At 40.7% G+C, this 26,899-nt stretch overlaps 1 protein-coding gene across 1 annotated transcript; it reads left to right on the forward strand.

The window, feature by feature from the left end:
- The first annotated feature begins 9,795 nt into the window (after positions 1-9,795).
- On the forward strand, positions 9,796-26,761 carry LOC134089450 (NXPE family member 3-like). The gene is made up of 6 exons (XM_062543892.1): positions 9,796-10,068; positions 13,293-13,708; positions 21,081-21,151; positions 22,097-22,300; positions 25,076-25,416; positions 26,241-26,761. Exons 1-6 carry the CDS (start codon positions 9,796-9,798, stop codon positions 26,436-26,438), a joined length of 1,503 nt encoding a protein of 500 aa, XP_062399876.1. The 3' UTR covers positions 26,439-26,761.
- Positions 26,762-26,899: the final 138 nt, after the last annotated feature.

Raw genomic sequence — 26,899 nt, forward strand, 5'->3', positions numbered from 1 at the left:
ACACTGCCTCAAAAGGCTATTTTGAACACAAGTTTTAAATGTGCAAAAACAAACTATAAATTTCTAGGCTATACAATGTAAAGTATAACAACAAAAATAAAATAATAAAATAATAAAAAGTAAAACCAAAATATTGCACAAAATAAGACATTTTTAAAGTTGTCCAATGGCTTTTCAGTCCTCCTCACGTGGGGCATATTTTTCAGAGGACTGAATCTTTGCCAACAGTCCACGATTACTCATTAAGTGAGAATGGAAGTCTTTGCACGTCATGTTTTTGTAATTGTACTGGGTGCACAGAATCCCCTTCAGCGAATCAACAGACAAGCGATTCCTCTCCTTGGTCCATTGGGCTTGCATCAGGGAGAAGATACGCTCAACATTTGCATTGTGAGCAGGTATGGCAAAAAAAAAACTGTGCCATCTTAAGCAGCTCTGAATGGAAATCAACACTTTTGGATCTTTCAAAGAATTTGGTCCACCTCTGGTGTGCTTGTAGACCACAGAAGTCTGCATCACTGTTACTTCTCTCAATGAAATTCTTGAGATTAGTGACCTGGTCAAAGCACTTTGAATCATCAATGTCAACCCCTTTCCCAGTTAGGTGCCTGATACAGCCCTCTACGTCATTCCAGTCAGGAATCTCACTCAGATCCATCCACATAAAAGTGGAAAACTCCTCCATGGGTGCCATCCATGTCTCGAGATAGTCCAAACATGTACTGTACAGGCCCTGTACTTGAGCACAGAAATGCTCACACCTTTGACCATACCCATCCTTCTGACTTTGTGCCAGCATACTCTTGACTTTGAGAGGCATGAAGTTGTTCATCTTTCGTGCCTGAAGCATGCTATGGACCCCGTTTAGAATCCTCTTTACTTCCACAACTGAATTATTCTCTCTCTCCATCTCCTGAATTTTCGACTGAAATACACACGAGTGAATGCATTTGCCAGAGGTAAATCTCACTGAACTCATCTTCAAAAAACTTCCTGATCTGCATTGGTGGTTTTTCCTGTGACAAAAAGAATGCTTTCACAGCTGGATACATCTGTAGCAATCTCTCAATTCCTGGGAATAATGACAGCCATCTTGTCTTGCTGTGAGAAAGGAGAGCTCTAAATTCAACATCAGCAAAGTCACAGTACTCCTTCAGACTCTCTGTGCGCACAGTGTAGATGTGGAAGTGCTGATAAATTTTGAAAATGATGTGCTCAATGTCAACATCCAGTGTGTCTGCTCCATGGTGAACAAAATTGTTCAGAATATGTGCTGGGCAGCCTACACCAATAAGAGCTGTGTTCTGCAAGGACTTTTTTAAATTGGCAAAAACATTCTTCCCCTCCTCGTTACGCCGGATTCCTCCAAAATTTGTGTTGCAGTTGTCACCAGTAAATGCAATACATTTAGAAAATATCCCTCTCTTTTCCAGTGTGTCTTTTATGTACTGTGAAATAGTTTCAGCTGATTCATTTGGGGTGTTTTTAATTTCAAGTAATTTACTTTGCACACCACCGTTTTTCCAATCAAAATACTGAATGAGCAGAGGGAATATCTGCCCCATGATTGCTGCCATCAGTAGACACGCCACAGTAGGGGATATCTTGAAGTGCTTCTAGTGCAACTTCAACAGAATGTGGGGCTATCACGGCATTTACAATTGCTTCTGTCTTTGTTCGAGCGCATGAGAACTTTTGAGCCGTTGAAGAATCTGTGAACACCTTTTTTAACAAGCCTGATGTGCAGTCCATTGACCTGTAGCTTTCGTGGTGCTTAACCGTGTGGAAAGCATAGGTACCCTCAGCAGCACTGACAGCTGCGCTCTCGTTTTTACTTACGAAAAACTCTGTCACTTTAGCTGAAGAGCTCTCACCCCTCGCAGCCGTTCGATGTTTTGCTGAACTTATGTGTGTCTCTAGGTCGTTGGCACCTTTATTTGCGACCGACACGTAAGTGCCTGCTTTGCAGGTCAGGCACTCAGCTTCATATGGTTCTCGACCGAGACGAAAACATGGAAATTTATTTTTCAATTCCTCAGTGAACTTACACTTGCGTTTCGGCATGGCTGAAGATGCCGGGTAGCCACGTGCGTTGCCAGTGGTAAACAAGGAAGTGTGCTAATGAGGTGAATAACCAATTAAATGTTTAGGCCGAGAATATCGACCAATGACGGTAGCTCTAAGGTCAGGCTCTACACCTACATTTCAACTCAATGCAAATGCGAACTGTAGGGGGAGGGCGTATTACTAGGCCTACTATGTGAATGAAAAAGAGAGCAATGCAAATTCGGTGAAAACACGTTTGAGGCTAGAATATCAAAATCCCGGACGATTTTTAAATTCCGCCCGGACACATTTTTAGGTTCCAAAAAGAGGACATGTCCGGGAAAAAGAGGACGTCTGGTCACCCTAATAAAGCAAGCAAACATACTGAAGATCGACCACAGTGGATCTAGTTTGCACATGGTCCAGCGAATAAATATGCTTACTTCTTACATCAAGGATGGAAAACATGTGAAAGGTATGATCCATTTACATTGAATATTGCTATATAGACTAACAACAACTTTCCTAGTGCTAGCTTGCTAAGTCTACCATCCTGTTTAGAGTCTATAGCGACCATCAGAGTCTCTAGCAACCTTGAAGAGACTGACGAGATAACAGTGCAATCGTGGTTGACATACTACTGAAACGCTAACGTTAAAAAGTTGATTTTCACAAAAAGATCGTTTTCTCAATTTTTTGGTCAAAAACAGGTGTTTTTACAAAACTAACCCATGTTCTACTGACGATTACTAAAGAACGGAAAACGATAGAAACTAACCGTTTCCTGGTGAAAGAAGAGAGTCTACTCTTTCATTCGGTAGCTTGTGTGTTAACATATGTCAAAATGCTGTAAAACATCTGGCAGTATGGAGCGCTCTGCGCTGAAAATGGCTGCCAGGAGTGCCAGCCAATGAGTTAAGTGAGACATCGTAATTTCTATGAATGGCAACACGTGAGAGTTTGTCAGCGAAATGGACTTTTTTTGTTTCTATGCTGGATTGAGAGTGAGATGAGAAGGGGAGTGGCTAGTGCCGAGAGCGGTAGAATTGTGGGATTGCGGTAGAAGTGTATTTTATTTAACGACATCTTTGTCATTTGTTGTCCGAACACGACCAAACTTTGCACTGCACGCACGCATGTCAATAGCAATACATGTGCCAAATTTTAGGGCAGTCGGATGAGTGGTTCGAGAGTTGTGCGTGCCACAGACAGAGTGACACACAGACAGACGTTCCTTGCATTAACTCATTCACTGCCATTGACGTCTATAGGGAGGATGGGGAGGACTCATGGGTGGGCTTGGGAACGATCTGGCAGAGTTTCAGGCTTGTAAACAGACTGTACTAGCGATCCGAACCGCTAGATAGAAGCAGTGCCATTTCGATGATTAGTATCTGCCTGCAGAGTGCACATGCAGAGACATACAACAAGCTAACACACTGAAGATTGACCACAGTGGATCTAGTTTGCACTCGGTGCAGGAAATAAATATGCTTACTTCTTACATCAAGGATGGAAAACACGTGAACGGTATGATCCATTTACATTGGATATGGCTATAGACTAACAACAACTTTGCTAGTGCTAGCTTGCTAAGTCTACCGTCCTGTTCAGACCCAGCTAACAATTTCTGGTTAGGAGAACGTTTTTAGAACATTTTTTTCTTGGTTAGGGGAACGTTGCCTGAAAGTTGCAAAAGTTGCCCCATGGTTCCTCAGGAAAGTTTTCCTGATGAAAATACAACGTATTTTTTCTGGTTATTTATTTTGGTTAGCAGAACGTTCTCCTACCCTTTAGGGACCGTTACAATATTTGGTTGCATTAACGTTCCCCTAACCTCCCAGCAACAACGTTTAAAGGGGGGGGAAAAATAGATTTATCCTGACATGCGATTAGCTCCGCTATTCATACTCGCCGTCTGCGACGACATGTGTGGACATAGTGGGAGTGAACGTACGTCATTGATGATTAAGGCAATGTTAATAGACTATAGTTATATTTTTATCTTACCGTGAGCTGCTTGCTGAACTGCGACGAATACGGCCCGTTACTTCCTGCAAGTGTCAGCGGGTTAGGTCTAACACTTTCTTGTCTACAGTGTCTTTTTCCCCATAATAAACGATTAGTCAGATCGGTTGTTCAAAACATCAGCAGAGCAGGCTAGCCTAAGATGAAATGTCCCAACCACGTTTCAAAATTCAAAACCGGCTGCTTTTATTGCATCGTATTCCATTAAAAGTCCTCGGTTCAGAACTATGATGGATTTTTGGTTTAATTTGTTTTAAATTGGGACTGGGAATTGTGGGATAGGCCAAGTGAAAACAGTAAACAACAAATCAGTTATCTCGTAGGCTATAACTTGGACAGCTGGAGCCACTTGCACACCTGTGCTAAATGCGTCAAGTCCATATATGGCACTGAATTGAGTGACAAACGCATGGAGGAGGCTATTGGCGTAGTCCCTGTGTGTGACACAGAAACGAGGAGAGACCAGCATAGACATAGCCGTCGACAGCAGGAGGAAGTTGGAGAAGCTGCACGGTTCAGCATATCCCACAACACCACTGGTCCAGTGTACAAAAGAAATCGCGGGTACTTTGTAGCCTTCCACCTATCCACTTCCTTCAGAGACCTTGGCTTTGTGCAGATTCTCTTGGAATGTGCTGTTTCAATTGCACAAGGTTCTGTGAGATCACGTCTTGCGTGGGCCTTTGAGCCACAGATGGAGGAGACACCTGACCACACCCAACCACACCAGGTGCACATAGTCAAGTGGGACCTGTGAAACCAATCCAACATTCAAACCAAGGCATGAGGACCCAAGTGGTGCTCCTCATCCTCCTGCCTTGTAAAAGCCTCATCAGTTCTCGGAATACTATCCAGAAGGGGGTATGTCATGCGATTATTTATATACAGTCTGTATTTGTCACATCCATGGTAACCATTGAATGATTTTGTGTTTTTGACAAATTAACGGGCAGGTGTATCACATATGATTGAATGAAGTCGCATGGTGAACCTCTTCCCCTCAATGCTGAACCTTACCTGGAGTATAGACAACTCACACACAAAATCTGCTATAAAGTCTTTAGAGGGGGCAGGTTTAAGTGTGCCAGAAAACAGACATATTATCCACTGGCTCCTTCATCGGGACACTAACTAGCATACCCAGAACTGGCCATAACTGTATGCAAGAGGTCTTGAAGAATGGAAGGCCATCGATGCTGATTCGAAGTGGTAAACAACAACCATAAACCAGTTTGTCCTTCTACTGAGACAGTGTGTTTCTAAAGGCTTCAACAATGCCAAAGTAATTATATAGACCTATACAGAGCCCTTTGACAGAATATACTGTCCTGGCATGTAAAAGCATTCTGGCATCCGGCAGATCTGATTTATACATAGTTAAGATGGCCAAGAGAGCAGTGAGGGCAATATGTGAAATGCCATAAGTCAATGCCCAGTTGGAAAGGCATGTGAGGTTTTCAGATTCCTCACAGTCAGGCATTTCTCACAGATTGTCACCCTCATCATCATCATCATGATCATTATCTGACACAGAACCTACAACTGATTCGGGATCCAATAAAACTGTGTCTCTCATGTCCCATCTGCAGGTTCAACAACATCCTTAAAGTATTTGGGAGGAGGTGTTACCTCACTCTCACCACTGTCCTTTAACCTTTTGTTCATGTCCATTTTGGCTCTCCTCAATGCTGAGTTGGAAACAGGTTTCTTGCTTCTATTCATACAGTATTACAATGATTATCTCAGTGTTCTTGCAAAGGCTTATGGGAACACAATGTAATGGAGATGCAAGGCATCCCATGCGTTCATTTGCCTAACTGGTTCTGTAAAGTAGGTGCTTCACACTGATCTATTCTTTTGAATGAATTCATTGCTCTGGCAAAATATATAAATTCCAACGTAATAACTTTGTGTTATTGTGTTTGTTTAATGTTTAGTGGTTTAGTAAATGTGACAAACCCTCATTTCCTTTTTAAACGCTTACCTTGATTCATTAAGAAAAAGTGGATTACTCAACCGGAATGACTATTTGAACACAATAAGGTTTCCTTCAGAACTGGAATGTTTAATGCAATTCTAACGTAGTATAATTTGATACATTTTGTACAGTGTACGATGCTTGATGCTATAACCAGCACTGGATAGACCAGTGCTTGAAGTGGGCCGGAACGCAGTGAAACGCAGTTCCAGAACTTCTGTATTTTCGTCTTTTGGGTTCCGCCACTTTTTTCTGCGTTCCGGTACTTACTGAAATTGATCCGACATAGCGACAGTGACCCGAGAATAGACAATATCACAAGACCGATGAAAGACTACATTACCCACGAGCCACGACAGTGCCCTATCACAGTGTTTCTCAATCTATGGGTCGCGGACCGGTACCGGGCTGCAAAAAGATTACCATCGGGCCGCCGGCCGACCCTCTCTGCCTTCTTCCAGAGACGCACCATGTGGCCTCGGCTGCACCCACTATTCTCGGTCATATTGCTGCGCACAGAAATAACAGGCATATCATATGCAGAACCTGACCTTTCCAATGGTGCTAGCCACCAGTATCGATGATGAACGGTTTGCGAGATAAATAGCGTTGAAAATTACAGTTACATATAAAAATTATTGTTACATTCAGTTCTGTCATACCCATTCTTCTCTGTGAAATATCTTATGATTTCGTTTTTCGATTTACGATGGTAACAGATGTTGTATGCAGACCCCTGTTTGTCATATAGCCATGGCAGATGCTTGCCATTTCACGACCCAAAATAGCAATAGAAAGAACAGTCACACTTACTCTCTTGTTCTTACTTTTGACCTTGAATCTCTGTTCTTGGCCAGTTGTTATATTGTTAAATCAATGTAACAAGTAGGCTATTTCACAGTTTTCTGGGCCTTAAGCCCAAAGGTTTCCTTAAGGTTCTAGGACCTTTTGCCCAGTCTATTGTTAGGCCTACAAGTAGGCTATCACACTGGTCTGGTTCATGTTGTTTTAATGGTTTTTCAGTATTCCATTTGTGAATTAGAAAAAGTAGCCCAGGCCTATAGGTTATTGCTTGAAATAATAATTATTAAATTAAAATAGTTTTTGAACCAACACATCCTTTCACAGCACCAATGTCAAATGTCAGAAAATTAGAGTTCCTGCACTTATTTTTTCCCACTTCAAGCACTGGGATAGACTATCCCATTGTTGCCGCCCCATCATTCTTTATCTAGACCAGTGGGGACGAGGATCGAGGAGCCCATCATTCTTTATCTAGACCAGTGGGGACGAGAGGAAGGAAGGGAGGGTGTATAAAAGACCAAATAAGAGGAACCCATAATCGAGGGTTTTCACCAACATGTAGCCTAAACATGGCTAACGTTACACTGTTCAGGAATCTGAAGCAACTAGGATGATGAACCACAGCAATACTGAGGCAGTCACATCAGGTGCTGACGCGGAGATAATTCGCCCTTTTCACGCTAACGTCAGACACTCTCCGCTTTGAAGCTTTGCTGGGTATCAGTTCATCTGGCATAAGCAAAAGCTATGGTGATACGGTTACAGTTCTTGAGGTAAGATTATTATTTCACGTGTATTTATTACAGTTTTTCTCAAATGCTAAAACACAAAAGCCAATCCTCTAAACCAACTGACCAGTTGTCTAAACACATTTACTAAATCTAGCCACAATTTTTCAATACCATAAACACATTTCACATGAAGACACAATTCTCAAAACACAATCCTCAGTTCTCATAAATCTAAGCACATTTTTCCTTGCTAAAACACATGTTGCAAAACATATTCTCAAATGAAAGCTCATGTGATGCAAAATGCTTGCCACAGTCAGCAATAACTGAACACAATGAACATACCTGGCGTCATTCATTACACACAACGACTCAAAAATGAAGACATTTGTTGCTAATGCGCACAGTGACTGTGGTGTGTGTGTGTGGTGTGAACGAAGAAAATAAAAGAATTTCACACCCTGATCACGTTTTCAAGAGTACTGTTGTGTGCAATAGATTCTGGTTTTTGCATTGAGTTGTGTTACAGTATGTACTTGGATAGCCTAGAAATCTAGACGCACCCTAGTGGCCAAACATATTTTTGCCTATACATTTCTGTGTAGTTTGGCTAGTACTTGGAGAATTTTTGTACTCTTGATATGAAACTCACAACTCTAAATGAAGAGCTCTTTTCCAAAACGCTATAAATCCATTTTATAGACATTACTGTACTGTAACAAATCATGTTACTGTATTTACAGTAATTGTGTGTTTCAGGTAATAAAAATGCAGTTGTTTTGTTTTTATTGAGTAAAGATAAATTTACTGTAACTAAACATAACCCAATACAGTTTCACTGAGATTACTTGAAAAACAAAATGTAAAAAATATATTTACGAAAATTAATTAGTAAAATGGTGGATATAGCGTTTTGGAAAAGAACTCCCAATCCTCTGCAGAGATCTAAGAAGATCCGTTACTCTATGCATTGGCGGTTATGAAACAAAGAACCTTCTCACAAATTGAGCATTGTGTTTTCAATTGTTTTGCTGAAGTGTGTAATGATGGGTATAGTGTTTACATTTTTGAAAGCTCCGAGCTGCTCTTTTGGTGTGAAAGTTTGAGGTTTGAAGTGAGAAGGTGTGGTTGTGCTTATGTAGCTTTAGAAAAGGGTATTGTGTTTAGACATTGGGGAACATGGAGGAAACGTTTGTGAAATGTGTTTTAGCATTTGAGAAAAACTGTATCTTCATTTTCCTTGTTATTGTTGGCGATCTTTGCCGTCACGTAGCTGCCTTGATTTGATATGAGAGTAAAATCAGTAGCCTAATCCTTAATATATAGCAGCAACTTCAGCTAGCTTCACCGAAGATCAAGTTGGTTTGATATTGAATATTCGACAGAGATTCAAAATAAGGAACGGTCTTTCATTGAGTATCCGAATATCCAATATCAAACCAACTTGATCTTCGGTGCTAACATGTTAGCTAGCTGAAGTTGCTGCTATGTATAGCAGGGGTCTCCTAACGTGAGGACTAACGTTATGTTCAGTTATCGTTTGCAATCATTGCTCTCGTAGCTGCCTTGATTTGAGAGTAAAGTTAAATGACGTTATGACTGTATATTACTGCTACCGGACGAACTGATACCCAGCTGCTGACATCACGTGAAAAGGGTCTATTGCTTGTAAAAATCTTCTCAGTATGTATAGCCTACTACCGGGGACATTCCCCACACTCACAATCGGCTGCCACCTGTTAAAGGGACACTTCACCGATTAGCATTCAACTTTGTATCTTTAGAAAACCAGTCATGTTTTTGAATGGTCGTGCATCATTCCCTCAGTGTGCCTTGAGATGGGAGAAATACGGATTTCAATGAAACCCATGAATAGGACTTACTGCTTTCAATGATGTAAAATGATGATTTTGGAGGTTAAAGCTCTAAGTTCAAGGCTACTGTGACCACATACACAAGAATGCCTTGAGAAATGAATGAAAGGTCTTGGAAAAGAGATCAACAGATTAGATTCCTATCATCTTTATAATGCATCATCAAAAATGCATGGCTGCACAGAGGCATACCACCACAATGTTTATTTGTTTGTTTACCTTTGTTCAGGTGCTGTGGTCATTCATTATTGAAGACCGTAAAGGGGGTGAGCTTCCTAGGCCTGTCCAGCAGCAGCACAGGAACAGATCCAACAGACTTGTTAGCCAAACGCAAATGCTCAAAATCCCAGAGGATCTGGGCTTTAGTGCTGAGGAGTGGGAAAAGATACAAAGGGCAGTATATTGGAGTGAACCAGACCGTCCGATTACCAATGTAACTATGTGCACCAGTCCGGACCACTCCACATTCATTATTAATGACTTCAAGGACAGTTACTATGTAGGAGAAGAACTCCTCGTCACCATTGTTGCCAAGGACTTCACTGGTAGACCAAAAAGCTACGGAGGGGATTTCTTCCAATCAAAGGCTTATTCTAACAAATTAAAGGTGATTTTATTATATTTTTTCATAGAATTTATGCTGTTCAGTTCCATTTAAAGGCTTTCTTTTTCATTGTCAGTGTGAAAAAAAACCAACCCCTAAAACAATTGGTTTAACCTAAATTGAGATGCTGCAGCCAACAGTTAGAGCTTCCAAGCAGCTGCGGTGCTATGCTCTGGGGGCTATGTTCATGCCCCCTAGAGTTTGGCGCTGTAACTGCCTGGCTGCTTTAGCTGTTGGCTGCAGCAACTCAAGGTTTAGGTTTTTTTGTACCTACAGCACAAAATGTAATGTTCTACTAACTAGCCTATTTTAAAGTATTGATTCAGTGTTATTGTCAAGATCTTGCTGGGACTAACTTTGTGCCACCCTGGTAATCATTTAGTACATTGCCCTGTGTTAGTTTGCTTTTGCTGTTTCCCATGTGCTTTGTGTTTACCTGTCTGTCAGGTTACCTGATTTGTCTCCGCCCATGTCCTTATATGGTTTTCACTTCCTGTCTTGTTAGTTTCCCTCTGTTTCTGCTTGCATTGTCCCAGTAACAGGGCGTTCACACTGTCTACGTCCGTCAACGGATCTCATCGACTTTGCATGGGGCGGACTCTAAAGGAATTGTGGGTCCGTACGTTCCTTCAGCTCCGCTGCCTCCGTCAAAAAAGTTGAGAAATGTTCAACTTTTCAGGCAGCGACGGATCTGTTAGCCAATCAGATAGCGTCTATGCAAATATACATACGGCAGACAGGCATTCCGTGATCCGTCGACGGACGTAGACAGTGTGAACGCCCTGTTATTGTCTTGTTGGTCTCGTCCAGTCATGTCTTTCTGTTAATTAGTCGGTGTATTTCTCCCCAACGGGTCATTCCACGCCAAATCAACCAGAGCCCACGCACTTGCGTCTAAAAAAAATCTGAAAAAAATACCATGTGTGCCTATGTTACCCTAGCCTGACTCTCGCCAGACCCTTGTAGTTCCGCCATGCTCCACCAGAGGCTGAGCTCCACACAAGGGTCTGGACGCGAGGGCAACCCAAACCCCTGGGCCAGTGATCAAAAAATAAGCAACCAATCAGGAGCGCAGAAGCGAGTGTTTGATTCAAATAACAATGGCGGCACGCAGCGAGGAGTCTTGTGCTGACATTGATTCTGCTATTTCAACCGTTTTGTCGAATCTATCGAGTAGTCATTCTTTAAAAGATTAACAGAGAATAGTTTTGAAGACATTTATTGGTGGCAAGGATGTTTTTACTCTTCTTCCGACCGGGTTTGGCAAGAGCTTGAAGAAGCCTAGCACGTCATTCAAGATAACAGGCAAGTGGTTTATCGAATCACATGCGAGGATGTTTTACAAGGACCCGCCTTCAGAAATACATCTCCTATCGAGAAGTCTCAGATCCTTGTGTGAAGCAGACAGCGAACTACAGGATCTGGCGAAAGTCAGGTTAATGTTACCCAGGAGACACTCTGTAAAATGTTTTTGTGGTAAGATCAATACTTTTCAAGTAACAGCCAGTTTTACAGGGGGAGGGGGGTGTCAAATTTGTTCTGCCTCTTTTTTTGGTCAAAGTTCACAAGCTCATTGCTCAAAAACTAGAATCCGTAGGAGGCTCAAATTTTGCAGGCTGGTGCATAAATAGGAATAGTATGCAGTAAAATCATTACGAGTAGTCTGGATGATCCTGCATGGTCATAGCAGTCCCTCAAAGTTGATCAACATTTTATTGGAGTTTTTGGCTGTGTTCTGTTTAGGCCTTCAGAAGACACATTTTTACTCAACATAGACTCTTGGGGTTTTTTTCTTATTGAGATAAGTAGAAACACTCTCCGAAAAAGCAATGAAGAGAAAAGAAAATCCATCAGGGACTGAACAGCAGACCTCACAAGTTTGAAAAATAAATTTAGATCTCATATTCAGAGCACCCTAACACCTTGTGGGAATATACAAAGATTTTTTTTATATTTTTTTCTATAATCTGCATTACCTCTTCTTTTTAAAAACACCAATTTGACTTGTCTTATGCAAATCTTTCTTTTTCATTTCCCACCCTGAACAAGGGCAAAATGCACCATAGAGATCTATTGAGAGATTTGTTTTGTATAGAGTAACCACTAGGTGCCACTAAAATCACTGAATCACTGAAATTGCAGGGTGGGGACAAAACATATTGATCTCAATGGTGCATTTTGTCCATGTTTAGGATGGAAAATGAAAAAGAAAGATTCACATAAGACAAGTCAAATTGGTGTTTTTAAAAAGAAGAGGTAATGCAGATTAACGAAAAAAATATAAAAAAAATCTTTGTATATTCCCACAAGGTGTTAGGGTGCTCTGAATATGAGATCCAAAATTATTTTTCAAACTTGTGAGGTCTGCTGTTCAGTCCCTGATGGATTTTCTTTTCTCTTCATTGCTTTTTCGGAGAGTGTTTCTACTGATCTCAATAAGATAAAAAAATCAAGAGCCTATGTTGAGTAAAAATATGTCTTCTGTAAGCCTAAACAGAGCCCAGCCAAGAACTCCAATAAAATTTTTATCAACTTTGAGGGACTGCTATGACCATGCAGGATCATCCAGACTACTCATGGTGATTTTACTGCATACTATTCCTATTTATGCACCAGCCTGCAAAATTTGAGCCTCCTACAGATTCTAGTTCTTGAGCAATGAGCTTGTGAACTTTGACAAAAAAAAGAAGTAGAACAAATTTGACACCCCCCTCCCTCTGTAAAACTGGCTGTTACTTGAAAAGTATTGATCTTAGCACAAAAACATTTTACAGAGTGTCTCCTGGGTAACATAGGCACACATGGTATTTTTTTCAGATTTTTTTGAGACGCAAGTGCGTGGGCTCTGGTTGATTTGGCGTGGAATGACCCCAACTACACCTCTGTTCTTTGTTGGTTCGTCTCTCTGTTAGTCCTGTCAAAGTCCTGTTTGTTTGTTAGTAAGTCTTGTTAATCAATAAAGTTTTTGCCTGAACTTCTACTTGCGCTTAGGTTCTCCTGCTATCCCTAACAGTTTTATCTAGTTCATTTCCTAGATGTTGCAATCTCTTGTTTGCAAGCCAACTGACATTCAATCAGTTATGACAAGTGAGGTGCTGGATTCAATAAACTAGACTCAGAGCACCGTCATCCTCTGGCACGAATGAATCCCTGCCTTAAATTCACTTGACAATACCTATGGTATGTGTGGCCTTTGCAACATGTTTCCTCTTTCCCCTGCATGCTAGGCTAGTGTGTTTGGAGAGGTACTAGATCATCAGAATGGCACCTACCTGGCCCGGTTTACCCTGCCATGGGCAGGCGAGGCTTCGGTGGCAGTCCGCCTGATTCACTCCAGTGAGGGTGTGCAAATCCTCAAGCGACACTGGGACACAGACCCTGACCGCGTCGACTTCTACGGCCATTTTGAGGGCAAGAACCCCCAGGGTGCTAAAATGAAGGAGACGGTGGCCTGTACCGTTAAGTGGGAAGGGGTGGCAATGCCTGGCAAGGGGAACTGCTGCTGTGAGTACCCAGATGTCCGTACAGGGCTGACGTGGTACTGCCGTAAACCCCCAACTCTGCCCTGCAATACCCTGGTGTACTACACTTTTGGTGTTTACAAGAATCACATGACAGACCTTGAGAACAAAATCATGGACAAGTGAGTAAAAGAAGTTTGGTATGTATTGAGATTGAATTGTACATTTCAACTAGCCTTGCTGGCGCCTACCACTTCTCAGATGAGACGTGTCTGGCAACCAGACATTCATTTTCTCGTATTTTTAAAAACAATGCCCAGATCCGTTCGTTGGGCACCACAGATGTCTATGAAATGCGTCTGTGCATAGCTCATCATGGTCTTGCTTTCCCCCCTGTTCTGTTATTGGTCCCCTATCTCTGGCAAAAATTAGGGCGGTAGTTTCCAGACTGGCCTAGCAGCGTGAATGAAATCACCGCACAAGGCAGGATGGGAACATTTCAACATTAACATCTCAACATTCCTTACTGACAACCCTTTACTCGACATCACCATCATAATTATCAAAAAGTTAACTAGAAAATGTAATTCCATGGAAGGAATTACCATTGCATGTAAATGCGAACAGGTTGCTGTGTAAGCATTGTATTAGTTAAAAAGACAATAGATGACACTAAAGGACTGAAATTAAGTTGCCAAGTTCAAACAAGAGTTGCAAGCGCTGACACTTTGTTTAGTAGCCTAGCCTACTGAAGTTCACCTATGTGCAGTTTCAATGTTCAAGTTAAATATGCACCAAAGTGTTCCACCAAACACTATTGAATTTGTCGTAAGAAATAGTAAAGATTGAATCAATCTCATCAAGATTAGGCTACTGAGCCAAATTGTTAGACTGGTCACTTTACTGGGAGATTAAGGAATATCAACAACGTTAACGTTAGTGAGAGTGTTAAATTGTAGGCTGCGTGTAGCCTACAAAACCGCTAGAGCTGGAATTTTGATTTGCGACGAGAATTAAATGTTATTTTGAGCTATTAAAACATTATTGTTTTAGATGGATGCCAGAAAATGCTGATTACGGTTTGTAAGGGTAAAGCCTAAGCCTACAAAGTGTTTCTGGAACTTTTAATTTAGTCAGACCTGTGTGATAGATAGAAGAATATGGCAAGCTTTAGGCTACACTAGCTCATATCCAGAAGAATGCATGACAGAAATAAGTGGACCTACTGTGGATAACTTGACCATATAAGGTACGAATTCGTTGTCCTTACGTTTAGCTATGTTCGTTATAGCCTACGTGGCTGTGATCATGTAAAAGCTTGACAGACGCCCGTGAGACTGTTTGTTGGTATCGCTGGAGAATTGGCAAGATTGCATTATGTGCTACAAATTACAATCAACGTTAACTGGCTGCAAGCTTTGTGGATTTATTGACCTAATGTGTTGGATTTAGGGTAGGCCTACACTGTAATGGAGGCGCCGCACGGTAGTCTACCCCAACAGGGTATTCTGAACCGTAAACTGGGGCAGTGTGGACTTATACGGTCCATCGTGTAGGCCTAGTGTGACAGATAGTTTACCTTTCCAATGGTTGCAATGCCACCTATCAGGTTTCACGGCAGTGGTGGACTGTATTTCAGCGTCAGATTGCTTCTAGTGTTGTAGCCTAATGTTTTCACAGATTAGAAATGAGCTTGTAGCCTTCTGTAGAAACGACAGAAGAATGCTTAAACGTGCAACTGGCGTACTGATTGTCGTTAGCTAAATACAGGCTATAACGTTACCCAGAGCTAACCGGTTAGCCTAGGACAAGCCGATAACATTCAGGTTTAGTGCAGCTGTGAGGCATAGGCTACTTCAACGTTAGACCAGATCCTTGATTACTGACAGCTGAGCACTGACGTAACAATTAATCTTTGCCGCCAACGGGTCTCAACGTTAACTCTATGGAAATTTTAAAATCTTTTTATCGTAAATATCTCTACAAGTATAAAGTTCACAAATGTGAAAAATATATTGGACTAATCTCCGTTACAAGACCTCTGTAGCAGTGTTTGAATGACGTCAAACGGTTCAGTGGTTTTAGTATTATTATTGGTCGGAAGAAGAATAATTATCCCGATAATAATAATAATAAGAACAGTGATAACAGTACATTGCATTTAACATGCAATGTAATTAAGGGAAGCCCTCAATTTCATAGAAGCAGATATTACATATAATATGGATAAATTAAATAAAACAAAGACAAGTTAAAACAACTCACAAGCTTGCAATGACTTACATGCGCATAGGAACCGGGGGGGGGACCCCCTCCCGAAAAACCCCCCTGCAAAGTAGGCCTACAGACGTTAATTTCTTAGGCTCAATTATATCCTCCTGAGTTACGGCCCCATAACTATAGCTATCAGTGCGCATCGGAGGTCTTTCACATTGTGTTTTAAGAATGTTTCCCGAAACAAAGCCTGTATCAATAACGCAGCATGGAGCACTTCCTCACCTTGAGTGTCTGAAAGCTGCTGTAGGCTACTCTCGCAGTCCATTTAGTATACTGCCTTCTTTCATTCTTTTCGAAAAAGTTAAGAGGATAGCCTATTGTGGGTGAATACAGTAGTCTAGGATATAGCCTAAATAAGTTTTGGCCTTAGTCTTACACACGGCTGTCAATTTTTAAATACAGCGCCCTCCACAATTATTGGCACCCCTGGTTAAGATGTGTTCTTTAGCTTCTGATAAATTCATTTTTTTTTCCAAATAATATAGGACCACAATGAAAAAAAGCGTAAAATCCAACCTTTAATACAAGTGCATTTATTTAGAAGGAAAAAAATCCCACATTAAGAAATAATTATTTTACATCAAATCATGTGTGCCACAATTATTTGGAAAAAAAATGAATTTATTGGAAGCTAAAGAACACATCTTAACCAGGGGTGCCAATAATTGTGGAGGGCGCTGTAGGCTACATCACTTGCAAAATCGGACGTGGCGCATAGCCTAATTATCTGGTTACCTGGATGTAATATAGCAAGTCCATACACTTTGTTCATCCTATATTATATGCTTTTAAAATGAAATGTGTAACAATTTGCCTCTTATTATAATCAAGAGTAGAGCTGTCACGACGCACATAGCATAAGGTTACGGGCGGATATGAGCAGCAACCGCATTGAAGGCCTCAGTTGACATAAGATAAACGGGCAGAATGCCTGTTTACAAACTACGTCAAACATGCAATAATCTAACAAATGAAAAAACAAATTAATTATGAGTTTTTGGCCACCTAGCGCGCAACTTACGTGCTGGGCTGGAGGCCCGACACTTACTTATTAACACACAGCTTCAAAAAGCACAAACAAACACCCCCCAAAAGTTCAGTGTCAATAAGTCCAAACAATTAAGCATAAGAATCCGACCGTCCAAAACGACAACGAGATCTCCCAGACACAAAAAATAATGTTTATCTCACAGTTTGTTGAGTAGTCGTTCCAACACTGATGTGCAACGCAATCTCAGCTTTCGCGTTCGTTAGCTGTATTCCGATGAGAATTGCTCACGGCAATGCAGCATACAGGAATCTTCTAACCACGTAATAGCCACAGCGCGCTCTCCCCTCGCGCAGGACCTCATCTGCTTTTTGGTAACTAGATTTGGCCAAGCTTGGGGGTTTGCCTCTTGGGGTTTGACAATGCTTTACCCAATATACCCCAGATAATTGATTTCACTAAAAGCAGTTTACATGTCTAGATTGTCTACACTTCTTCATCTGGCCTGCCTGTCTGAAGGTTTCTAGTATCTGTTGCACCCTTAGCAAGTGGCTCTCCCAATCCTGAATCACCACATCATCTAGGTATGCAGAAGCGTCAGCTTTGTGGGGCTTTCATACCTGGTCAATAAGGTGCTTTCAAAAAATCTAAAGTGGTGATGAAATTAAAGGAACACTTCACCGTTTTTTTTTTTTTTTTTTTTTTCATATTAAACTATGTTATTCCCTTAACTAAGACAAGTTGATGCATACCTCTCAAATTTCAATGCGTGCACTCACTGGCTCTGGCGTGCGGCGCTACTTTGATAGCACTTAGCTAGGCCAGTTCATTAGGATCCAAACGGAGATGAAGTTAGAAGCGACCAAACACCTCCATGTTTTCCCTATTAAAATACAGTTACACGAGTAGTCACACGACACCAAGTATGGTGAGACAAAATAAAACGTGGTGCATTTCTAAGCAGGTAAGAGGTATAACTATATTGTGTGGCGGAATAACACTTGGAGCACTTAGACTCGGCGCAGTAATATCCTCACTCCAAAGTGAAACTAAAAGTGCAAGAGTGATGATATTACTCTGCCACACAACATAGTTATCCCTCTTACCCGTTTAGAAATGCACCATGTTTCATTTTGTCTCACCATACTTGGTCGTGTGACTACTCGTGTTACTGTATTTTAATAGGGGAAAAATGGAGATGTTTGGTCATTTCCAAATTCATCTCAATTGAATTCAAATTCTGGAACTTCATTGAAATGGTTGTCGGACTCTATCATCACACTCTTTCAGCCATCTTAAATGGGCCATGTCAAGTTGCCAGAAATGTGCATTAACATCTAAACACAGTCTTTTATTGAATTTCTTATCTTATCTGGAGTCATCTCCCTAGTCGGTCAGGATGTCCTTGGGCAGTCCCACCCTGATGCTAAAGAGTAACTGTCAGGAATCTGCCTGGACCTTGGCCATCCCGTTGGCACTGTTTGTGTTTTGCCATATTTGGACTTCATGCCCTCCTGTTTGTTGTTTGTCACCTGTGCCCTGATATGTCCCCATTGTCTGTAACTTATCTTGTATTTAAGCCTTGTGCCTGCCTTTGTTCTCTGTCAGATTCTGACAGTATCAAGTCAGATGCCCCTCAATATCCATAATTATCTCAATATTGGGGTCTCAATAATTGGTAGGTCGGCATCAGGACATTGACCTGATACACAGGGCAACTTTGCTGTGCAAAGGCAAAAGGCCGTAACTTAATCTTTGGTCGAAAGTTAGTTCGTCATTTGTTCGTATTTTATGTTTTATTTATTTAAGAAAGGGACAATGTACATTAATTGGCATTGCCTTATAGAACATCTAAATGTCACAGACTCATTTTCATCTGCAGTCCCTGGCAGGTAGATGTTTTGTTATTTTCTTATCCAGTGTTTTCAAAGCCTGCTTATACAGCTTTTCTACTGGTTGTAGAGTTGTGCTTGATGCCTGTGTCCAGCTGGTAAGACATTTATATGTGACAGAATCGTAGAGTGCATATACAATTTAGATGCTTCAGTTGTTAAATTGTTCCATATGTGTCTAAAATTGTTAAGATTAAATTTGATTCTATGTACAACCTTCTTCACTTGGGTTTTAAAAGTGAGCTGTGAATCAACGACTATACCAAGGTACTTATATTCATTCACAACTTGTAGCTTTCTCCCTGCAACTAGTACAGCAGGTTCTGGATGCATGTTTTTTTTCTTTTTTTTCTTTTTCTTTTTTTTTTTTTAAATATGAAGGGATTATTTTAACCGTAACAAAAGCCTTAGAGAAACCAAGGCAGAATGAACAGTCTGGTCTACATGAAAGTAGCCTAGAGTCTGTTATAACATCATTGATTGGCACTTACAATGACCAGGCTAAATGCTTCTAACTAAAGGTAGTGAGAATGCCTTTAAAGGGATATTGTGTAAGATTGAGAAAATGTCATTGTGAAATTCTCCCATCTAGCGGTTAGGGATTATATCGCAACTACGGTAGGGTAGCCATTGTACACCAAAAACATTATGCCCAATTCACACCAAAGATCTGCGACGAGACGAAACTGTTGCGGAGGTGTGAATTAAATGCAATTTTATTTTACTGTATGATTAAACGTTGCACATCGTTGCCAGCATTTGCAAGCCGTTGCAAAGCATTCATTAGATAGTTGCAGTGTTTGTATTGAAAGATATCTTAGTGGTTCCAAGAGCTCTATTTTGGATTGGAGGTATCGAACCTATTTGTGACCATTCAAAGCGAAATCAGTCGTTTTGCGCACAACGTTATTTTGAGAAAATCAACAATAACAAACTTCCGGGTTAAAATGTTGAATTTCACGTTTTCACATAATTCGACTGTATACAGTCAACAGTTTCATATCGTGAACGCATTTCACGGAAAAACATACGTTTTGACTGTTTAACCCGGCGAAGATTCAACACATTTGCTGTCATTCCCATTGTGCACGCGCCGCTTAAAAAGGTGATTTCTCCTCTTCTGGCATTTCATGACAGGAGAACCATGTCAACTTTGGATGCGGTTATCTTAGCGATAGTTTGTGTAATACCCTCGATATACATATCGTTGGAAAGCTTAGTTTATGGCCGTTCACGTGAGCACAATAACTTAATTTAATAAATTTTACAGAAACGACTGGTTCCGCTTTACAGGGTCACATTTGATATTAATGACTTATAAACAATTGGGCTGCAATTTGTGCGTGGGTTGCATATTTTAGACTCTCTAATTTCTGTTTTCCACTATGGTTGAGATCATCTTGATTATAAAAATCCTTAAAAGCTTAAGATGGGTAACTGGAGATAAATTTGGATTGATGACGTCATGCGGCCATGATTTCACATTAGTTAAAGGTAAACTATACAACGTCTTTCAGTTAATCAATGCGTTCCATACTGTTACATAGATTATAATGAGTCATTACCGGTCTGTAGCGGAAGAAGTGGTCTGTAGCGGAAGAACCACACTTGCAGTTTCAGGAGCCCTCGGGCACGCACCCATGGTCTACTCCAGGAAGTGTCATGTGAAGTCTCATGCAAAGGCACGGCAGACTAACCGATTGAGGAGTTTTGTGAAATATACACGCTAAAGCTGTAGGGGAAGCTCTGCAGAGAAATATGCAAGCATAAAACGAGAGAAAACAAAAAGCGGAAGCAAAACCAGCGACATAGTTTCCCTTTAATGCTGAGTGAACTTGAGTGAACTTGATTGAAAGAGGAGGAACATCTTGAGGGATTGTTTTGTACACTTTGGTCAGAATGAACAGATCCAATTCTATGGTCAGAGGTAAAAGTCACTATGACCTCACGTCACATTTACACAACTTTTAAGACATGCTTTTCTTCTGTTTTTTGTTTTGTTTTTGTTATGCAATGTTTATTGATTTTACAACATAGGGAAGTATACAAAAAAATTGTCAATAATGGTCAAATTTTCCCTGAACCCCACCCCCCCTCCCCATCCCACCCTCCCCATCCCACCCAATCCCTTACCAACACATGGATCCGCATTAGTCAGCGGAGTAACAATGTTCATACAATCATACGAAAAAGAAAAAACAAATCTTCTGTTTGTTGAGTTTTGTTTAAAATTGTATCTTGTTAAAATTGTGTTCTGTTTGAGGTTGGTTCCTATTTATTCATTCATTGTGCACTGTTGTTGAAGATAATCACAATAGAGTAAAACATATGCATAATCAGTGATTACGCATAATTAGGAACAACATTTCTCTGATGCCAACTTCTTTGTTTCCTCAGAAAACATGTGAATCGTTGGATCAAGGGTGATTCACATGTGATAAGAGTCCTTGCCTCTAACGCCACTCTTGGTATATTTTACTTTTTCTTGTATCTGTGTATGCCATGCCAACTTAAGACACAAACAGTCCCCTCCAAAGTATTGGAACACATGCTAAAGTTGACTATATAAAAACAACTTTTGGAAATTGATCTTAATTCCTTAAATTAAAAAAATAGGAAATATCCAACCTGTAAGGACACCAATTTTTTGTGTGAAGAATAACGTATCGTAGATAAATTTAGTTTTCCTTAAAATACAGAGGTCATAAGTATTGGAACGCCCATGTTAACCCTATGTGTTAAAATTCTCATGCCATTTCATTTAGCCTACAGTATTTGCTGGTTTGAATTGCATTGAGCTCAATGAGAATGAAACCAGTTCATAGGCTAACTGAAATAAAACCATGCCAATCTCTTGGTATGGTGAAGGGTACAGTATGTGTTGATGTGGTGTTATTTTAATTCCAAATGCCAAGGGGACTTTATCAGGGTGCATAGTGTTCTGGATACATGAAACAACTGGCATTTAAAAAATAAAACAAATACAAATCTGCTAGTCTGTATGGGAATCTTAACACATAGGGTTAACATACAGTAGGCGTTCCAATACTTATGATCCCTGTATTTTAAGGAAAACATTTATTTATTTACTATACATTATTCATTCACAAAGAAAATTGACGTCCTTAAAGGATGAATATTTCCTCCTTTTCTTTCCATTTAAGGCATTACGATCAATGTCCAAAATATGATTTTATATTGTCAACTTTAGCATGTGTTCCAATACTTTTGGAGGGGACTGTATACAAACACACAAATGCACTCATCATATGAAAACCCACACAACTAGTGCCTCAGTGTCTTACTCAGTGCAGTTATTAGACGGATGCTAAAGGTCATGTAAGAACTTTCTGCAGAAGGACCCAGATATATTCTACCTCTCATCATACCTCCTCATACTGTCTCATCTTTAGGAGTGAGAGAGGCGTGTAAACCTGGCATGCCCACGCCGATACCAGCAGGATTCTACTTGCATGATGTTTGGACATCTTTTGTGTGTGCCACCCGTCACTTCGATGCAGGGAACACAACTAAATGTCTGAAGGACAAGCACATCTACATAATGGGAGACTCCACTACCAGACAGTGGTATGATTTCATCATAGGATCCGTGCCTAGTAAGATATATCAATATACACATATTTTATATTTACATATAAAGTTTAAATATGTGCCTCTCTGACTCCCTTAGAGTCAGACCAGTGAGCAAAAATATGTTTGCTTGAATATGAATTGTTGTAGTCTAGCAGCACCCCCTGGCAGGTTAGCTTAGCATAGTGAATGGAATCCTTTGTTGCCAGATAGCATGTCATGAGTGAAAGTGAGCCAACAACAGCAAAAACAAAATCCTAATTACTTCTTGTCGACTCCATCTTCACAAGTGCAAATGGCAATGCAGAGTATAGTAGGCCATTTCCTAGGCAGATATTGATTTGGGATTATATTTGGGACGAAGAACAGGCAAAGCACTGCTACTTGGGTTGGGTGCAGAGATTGTCTTTGCTGTGGCAATTGAAAAAGCACAGATGTGTTGCATGATATCTCTGTACCCAAGTAGCAGTGCTTCGCCCCAATGTTTATCAGTGGAGGCCGTTTTTAACTAATTTCATCCAGTCCCTATAGTTACAGAGTACGCTGGTGCTAGGCTAGCAGTCAATGGCATGTGCAAGCCTGCCACTAAAAACAGTCTTACTCACTCCACAGTACACCCGAGGCAACACCAGACTATCAATGTAAACATCTGTGTTGATAGAATAATGTCAGTAACAAACCTTGCATCTCAATGATCGCATTACATTTTGAGGGTCTTGTTTCTCAGAATTTTACTTTGCTCCGGTTAGTAACACTGCCCGAAACATAAACAGAGAAGCACACGCCATGCTCTCCAGTCGGGACACCTAGATCAAATCAGTCCACCACTGCTGTAGCTTATGCCTACTACAGGGAACAAAGTATTGCAATGCGATGCAAGCCTCTAAACAAGCTTTTTAGGGTACAACAAACACTCCCTTGTCTGTGTGGTAACTTTGCTCAGCCTCCTGCATTCTCCTTTCCGTGAGTCAGTGCATGTATGAAAGTTGACTGGGGAGGGAGGGTAATATTTCCTTTCCTGTCATTGTTGATGTGACAAATGTGCTGCTCACGTGTATTAGTAGTGTCCTTATTTCTGAAAGGTAATCCAGACACTAGGGGTGTGCATCTCTCCCTTATAAAATGATTTGATATGTATCTAAATGCATAAGCTACGATACAATTCAGAAAACAATGCATTTTAAAGAGGACATAGAATGGATTAATTGAGTATTGTACTGTGTTCTCTTATTACCTCCGCCTGTCTGTTTGTTTGTCTGTCAGTTTGTTTGTCTGTCTGTCTGTTAGCAAGATAACTCAAAAAGTGATGGATGGATTTTGCTGAAATCTTCAGCGAATGTCAGGCATGACCCAAGGAAGAAACTATTAAATTTTGGGAGTAATCCGTAATTCCGTCATTTAAGTGTTTCGCTTAGTGGTGTAATGGCATGGTATGGCCACGTGGTGGCAATATGAATATATTAGGTTCAAATGTATGACAACCTAGGAAGAACAATACAGGCGGAGGTCTGCGCTCTCTGAGTGCTTTTCTAGTGTTAAAATAGTATTCAACTTTGATTTATAAAAAATAAACTAGATTGAAATTTTACAACCACAATTAGAACTGGGTTTCGAAATGGTCCTTTTGACTAAATGGCACCCTTTGGCAACACCAATTGAATTGAACGCCCATTTTTAGGGGCTATTTCTAAGTTCAAAATGTTCATATGAAGGAGGGCACAACCATGCCTCATGTTCATGATAGCTCTTTGGTTATGCACAACCTCTCCTAATTCATCAAAGCAAGACAAAAATGGTTTCCATTCTATGTTTCCTTTAATACAGAATGTGATACAATGTAATAGGGCCCCAAAATGCTATTCAGTTCTTAAAGTGTAACTAAAATCGTGTTTCCCGAGAAAAGTGACATTTTGTATGATTTTGTATTGGAGATATAGCTCTCTGCGCCTTCTACAGGTTGAAACATGCCATGGCATTTTGGTCCAAAATGCTGACGTAGTCCTGCACTTCTCTGGCGACTCTACGTCATCGGGTCGTTACAAATTAGGAATGAAACGCCCCAACACCTGCTGCCCTGATTACCTGTGATAAGCCATGTCTGCAGCACTCATTCCCAGATTGACACGAAATCACCATGGTTCGCGTGTGCCCCTCCCCTCCAAATTTCAGAACGTCCCGCCCATTTTGAAAGCCTTTTTCAAAAATGTGAAGTGGGTGGAGTTATGGGGTGCAGTTACACTTTAATTCATTTAATTTAATTTCCCATTCTATGGTATCCAGTTCTAGAATTATCAAAGAGGTAGGCTATAAAAGACTGAAGAGTTATTTTTGTTACTTATTACAATTTACAATTGCATGTAATTGGGTAAACAACTTTTCGAAAGGATGCAAAGACTTGTTTGACTGGATTGAAAGACTGAACAAACATTCAGATTCAACCAATTACTATAGTTTAAAAAAGCTGGTGTAGCTGTAGTTCTTGGTAAAGAGTGTCTGGTAGGGGTGTAAAGATTCACCGATACTTTTTGTCCGTTAACGATGCGATTTTACCGTTAACGATGCGAGCGCATTGGAAGGTAGTAAATTGGGAAACATTGCACGTAAAAGGGGAAAAATCCGAGGGGTGAATACTTTGGCACTGTACAGTATATCATGGAGATAAAGTGAATATAATTTTGTTGTATATGAAATATAGTGCTAAAGAGTGGCTCACACGACTAAGATGATGATGATGATTATTATTATCATTATTATTATTAGTTATTAAATTATCCATCACGCTGTCTGTCTCTCCCTCACAGCTCTGAAGCGCATGAACCTACACACCGTTGAGACTAATGGGCCCCATATGGCCGTGGACGTGGAGAACAATATCGACCTGCACTACCGCTCACATGGCAACCCGCGCATCAGCGTTAAGTGGCAGATCATGGCGGACATGCACTACATTAGTAACGAGATAGACGACATGGCTGGAGGACCGCACACTGTTATTGTCCTCAACATTTTTGCACACTTCACCACCTTCCCTTTATCCTACTTTGCCTATCGGGTGTCCCTGATCAGGCGTGCAGTTGTGGATCTGTTGAGACGTGCGCCAGAGACCAAGGTCATCGTCAAGACAGCCAACACAGGGCACAAGGTGAATTCTCTGAGCACTTTCTTTTTATGTGTGGCGGAATGTAGAGAGTAGGTTAGACTCCAATGAGTGTGCCTGTGTGTGTTTGATCCTTTTATTAATCTGTTCGTGTTAGTGCTGGAGTTTTCAGGTAGATGAAATACTACTCAATCTTATTATGTAATTTAAACATTAAGTTATAACTTTGTGTTATACTGTAGGTCTGAGACTGAGCATATGTCTCAATCAAAATCACAAATGTGGGGACACCCTTCTCATTATGTCCTCGTGCAATAACCCAGACTGACACCATCAGCCTAGCTTAGCATAATTCACTAGCAGTGTGTTACACCACTTATACCATGCTTTTGTCTAAAGCAACGTATGTTATTTATTGCTCACCACTTTCAATGTCCAGTAATTCATTCAGTGTCCATGCTTCCACAGATTGTCCGTAATTACAAAACTACAAACAAAGTATAGCCATGTATGGCCTGCCAAAGTGAAATGGTCAAAAACACACCTGTTAGCTGCACAAATGTACCCTGTATAAGGCTGTGCTCACATAGTATAACACAGTGACATCTAGTGGACAAATTACACATTTCAACATGCGACCAAAATTACTCCTACACTTGTAATAATTTACTGTACCTTTAAAGGTGCAGTGTGTGATTAGAATCTGTACACTGTTTGTCAAATTCAGTCCTCAAGCTATCTGTCTGTGTTCATAGTCCTGGACCACCACACACTGAGCCAATCAACATGCTGCTTCAAATGCACAGAAGAGGCTTAACATGGTTTGTGAGCTCCAATTTCCATCCAATGTGTGTGTATGTGTTTTGCAGGATTTCTATCGCACTGACTGGCTATCTATGCAGCTTGATCAAATACTACGAGAAACATTCCATGATGTTGGAGGAGTCTACATTTTGGATGTGTGGCAGATGACTGCCTGTCACTATAACACAGAGAACATCCATCCTGGTCCAGTGATCATCAAAAATGAAGTCGACATTCTTCTCTCTTTTATTTGCCCCACGTGAGGAGAATGTTTCCCCTTGCCACTGTCCTCTCTGTGTCTGTTTACTGTGGCTATGTTCAGATTGTCAGCCCAAATCTGATTTTTGTCAGAACACCAAGTAAGGACAGCAAGAAAAGGTCTCCAGAAGGGGCAAGATATCTGTAGACAACTGCCATATTGGCGTAACAAACGCCATACATTTTGAATAGACTGTGCACAAAATCTACAAACCACCATTGACAAAAAAAGACAGGATACCTTTAATGAAGGATTTAAACATGGGGCTATCTGTCAATGTGCTTACTGGTGTGATGAATCCTGAAGCAAGTGATGGGTGTCCTTTTTGTGGTGAAAGGGAAACGGTGTATCATTATTTTATGGACTGTGGCATGTGTCTGTTCATTTTTCTAGTTACTTAACCATTTGGGGGTGATGTGTTCAAAGCAGTTTTATACTTGGTTTTACTTGCAGTCAAAAGCAAAA

This window comes from Sardina pilchardus, chromosome 8 (genome assembly GCF_963854185.1).
Source record: "Sardina pilchardus chromosome 8, fSarPil1.1, whole genome shotgun sequence".
NCBI lineage: Eukaryota > Metazoa > Chordata > Actinopteri > Clupeiformes > Clupeidae > Sardina > Sardina pilchardus.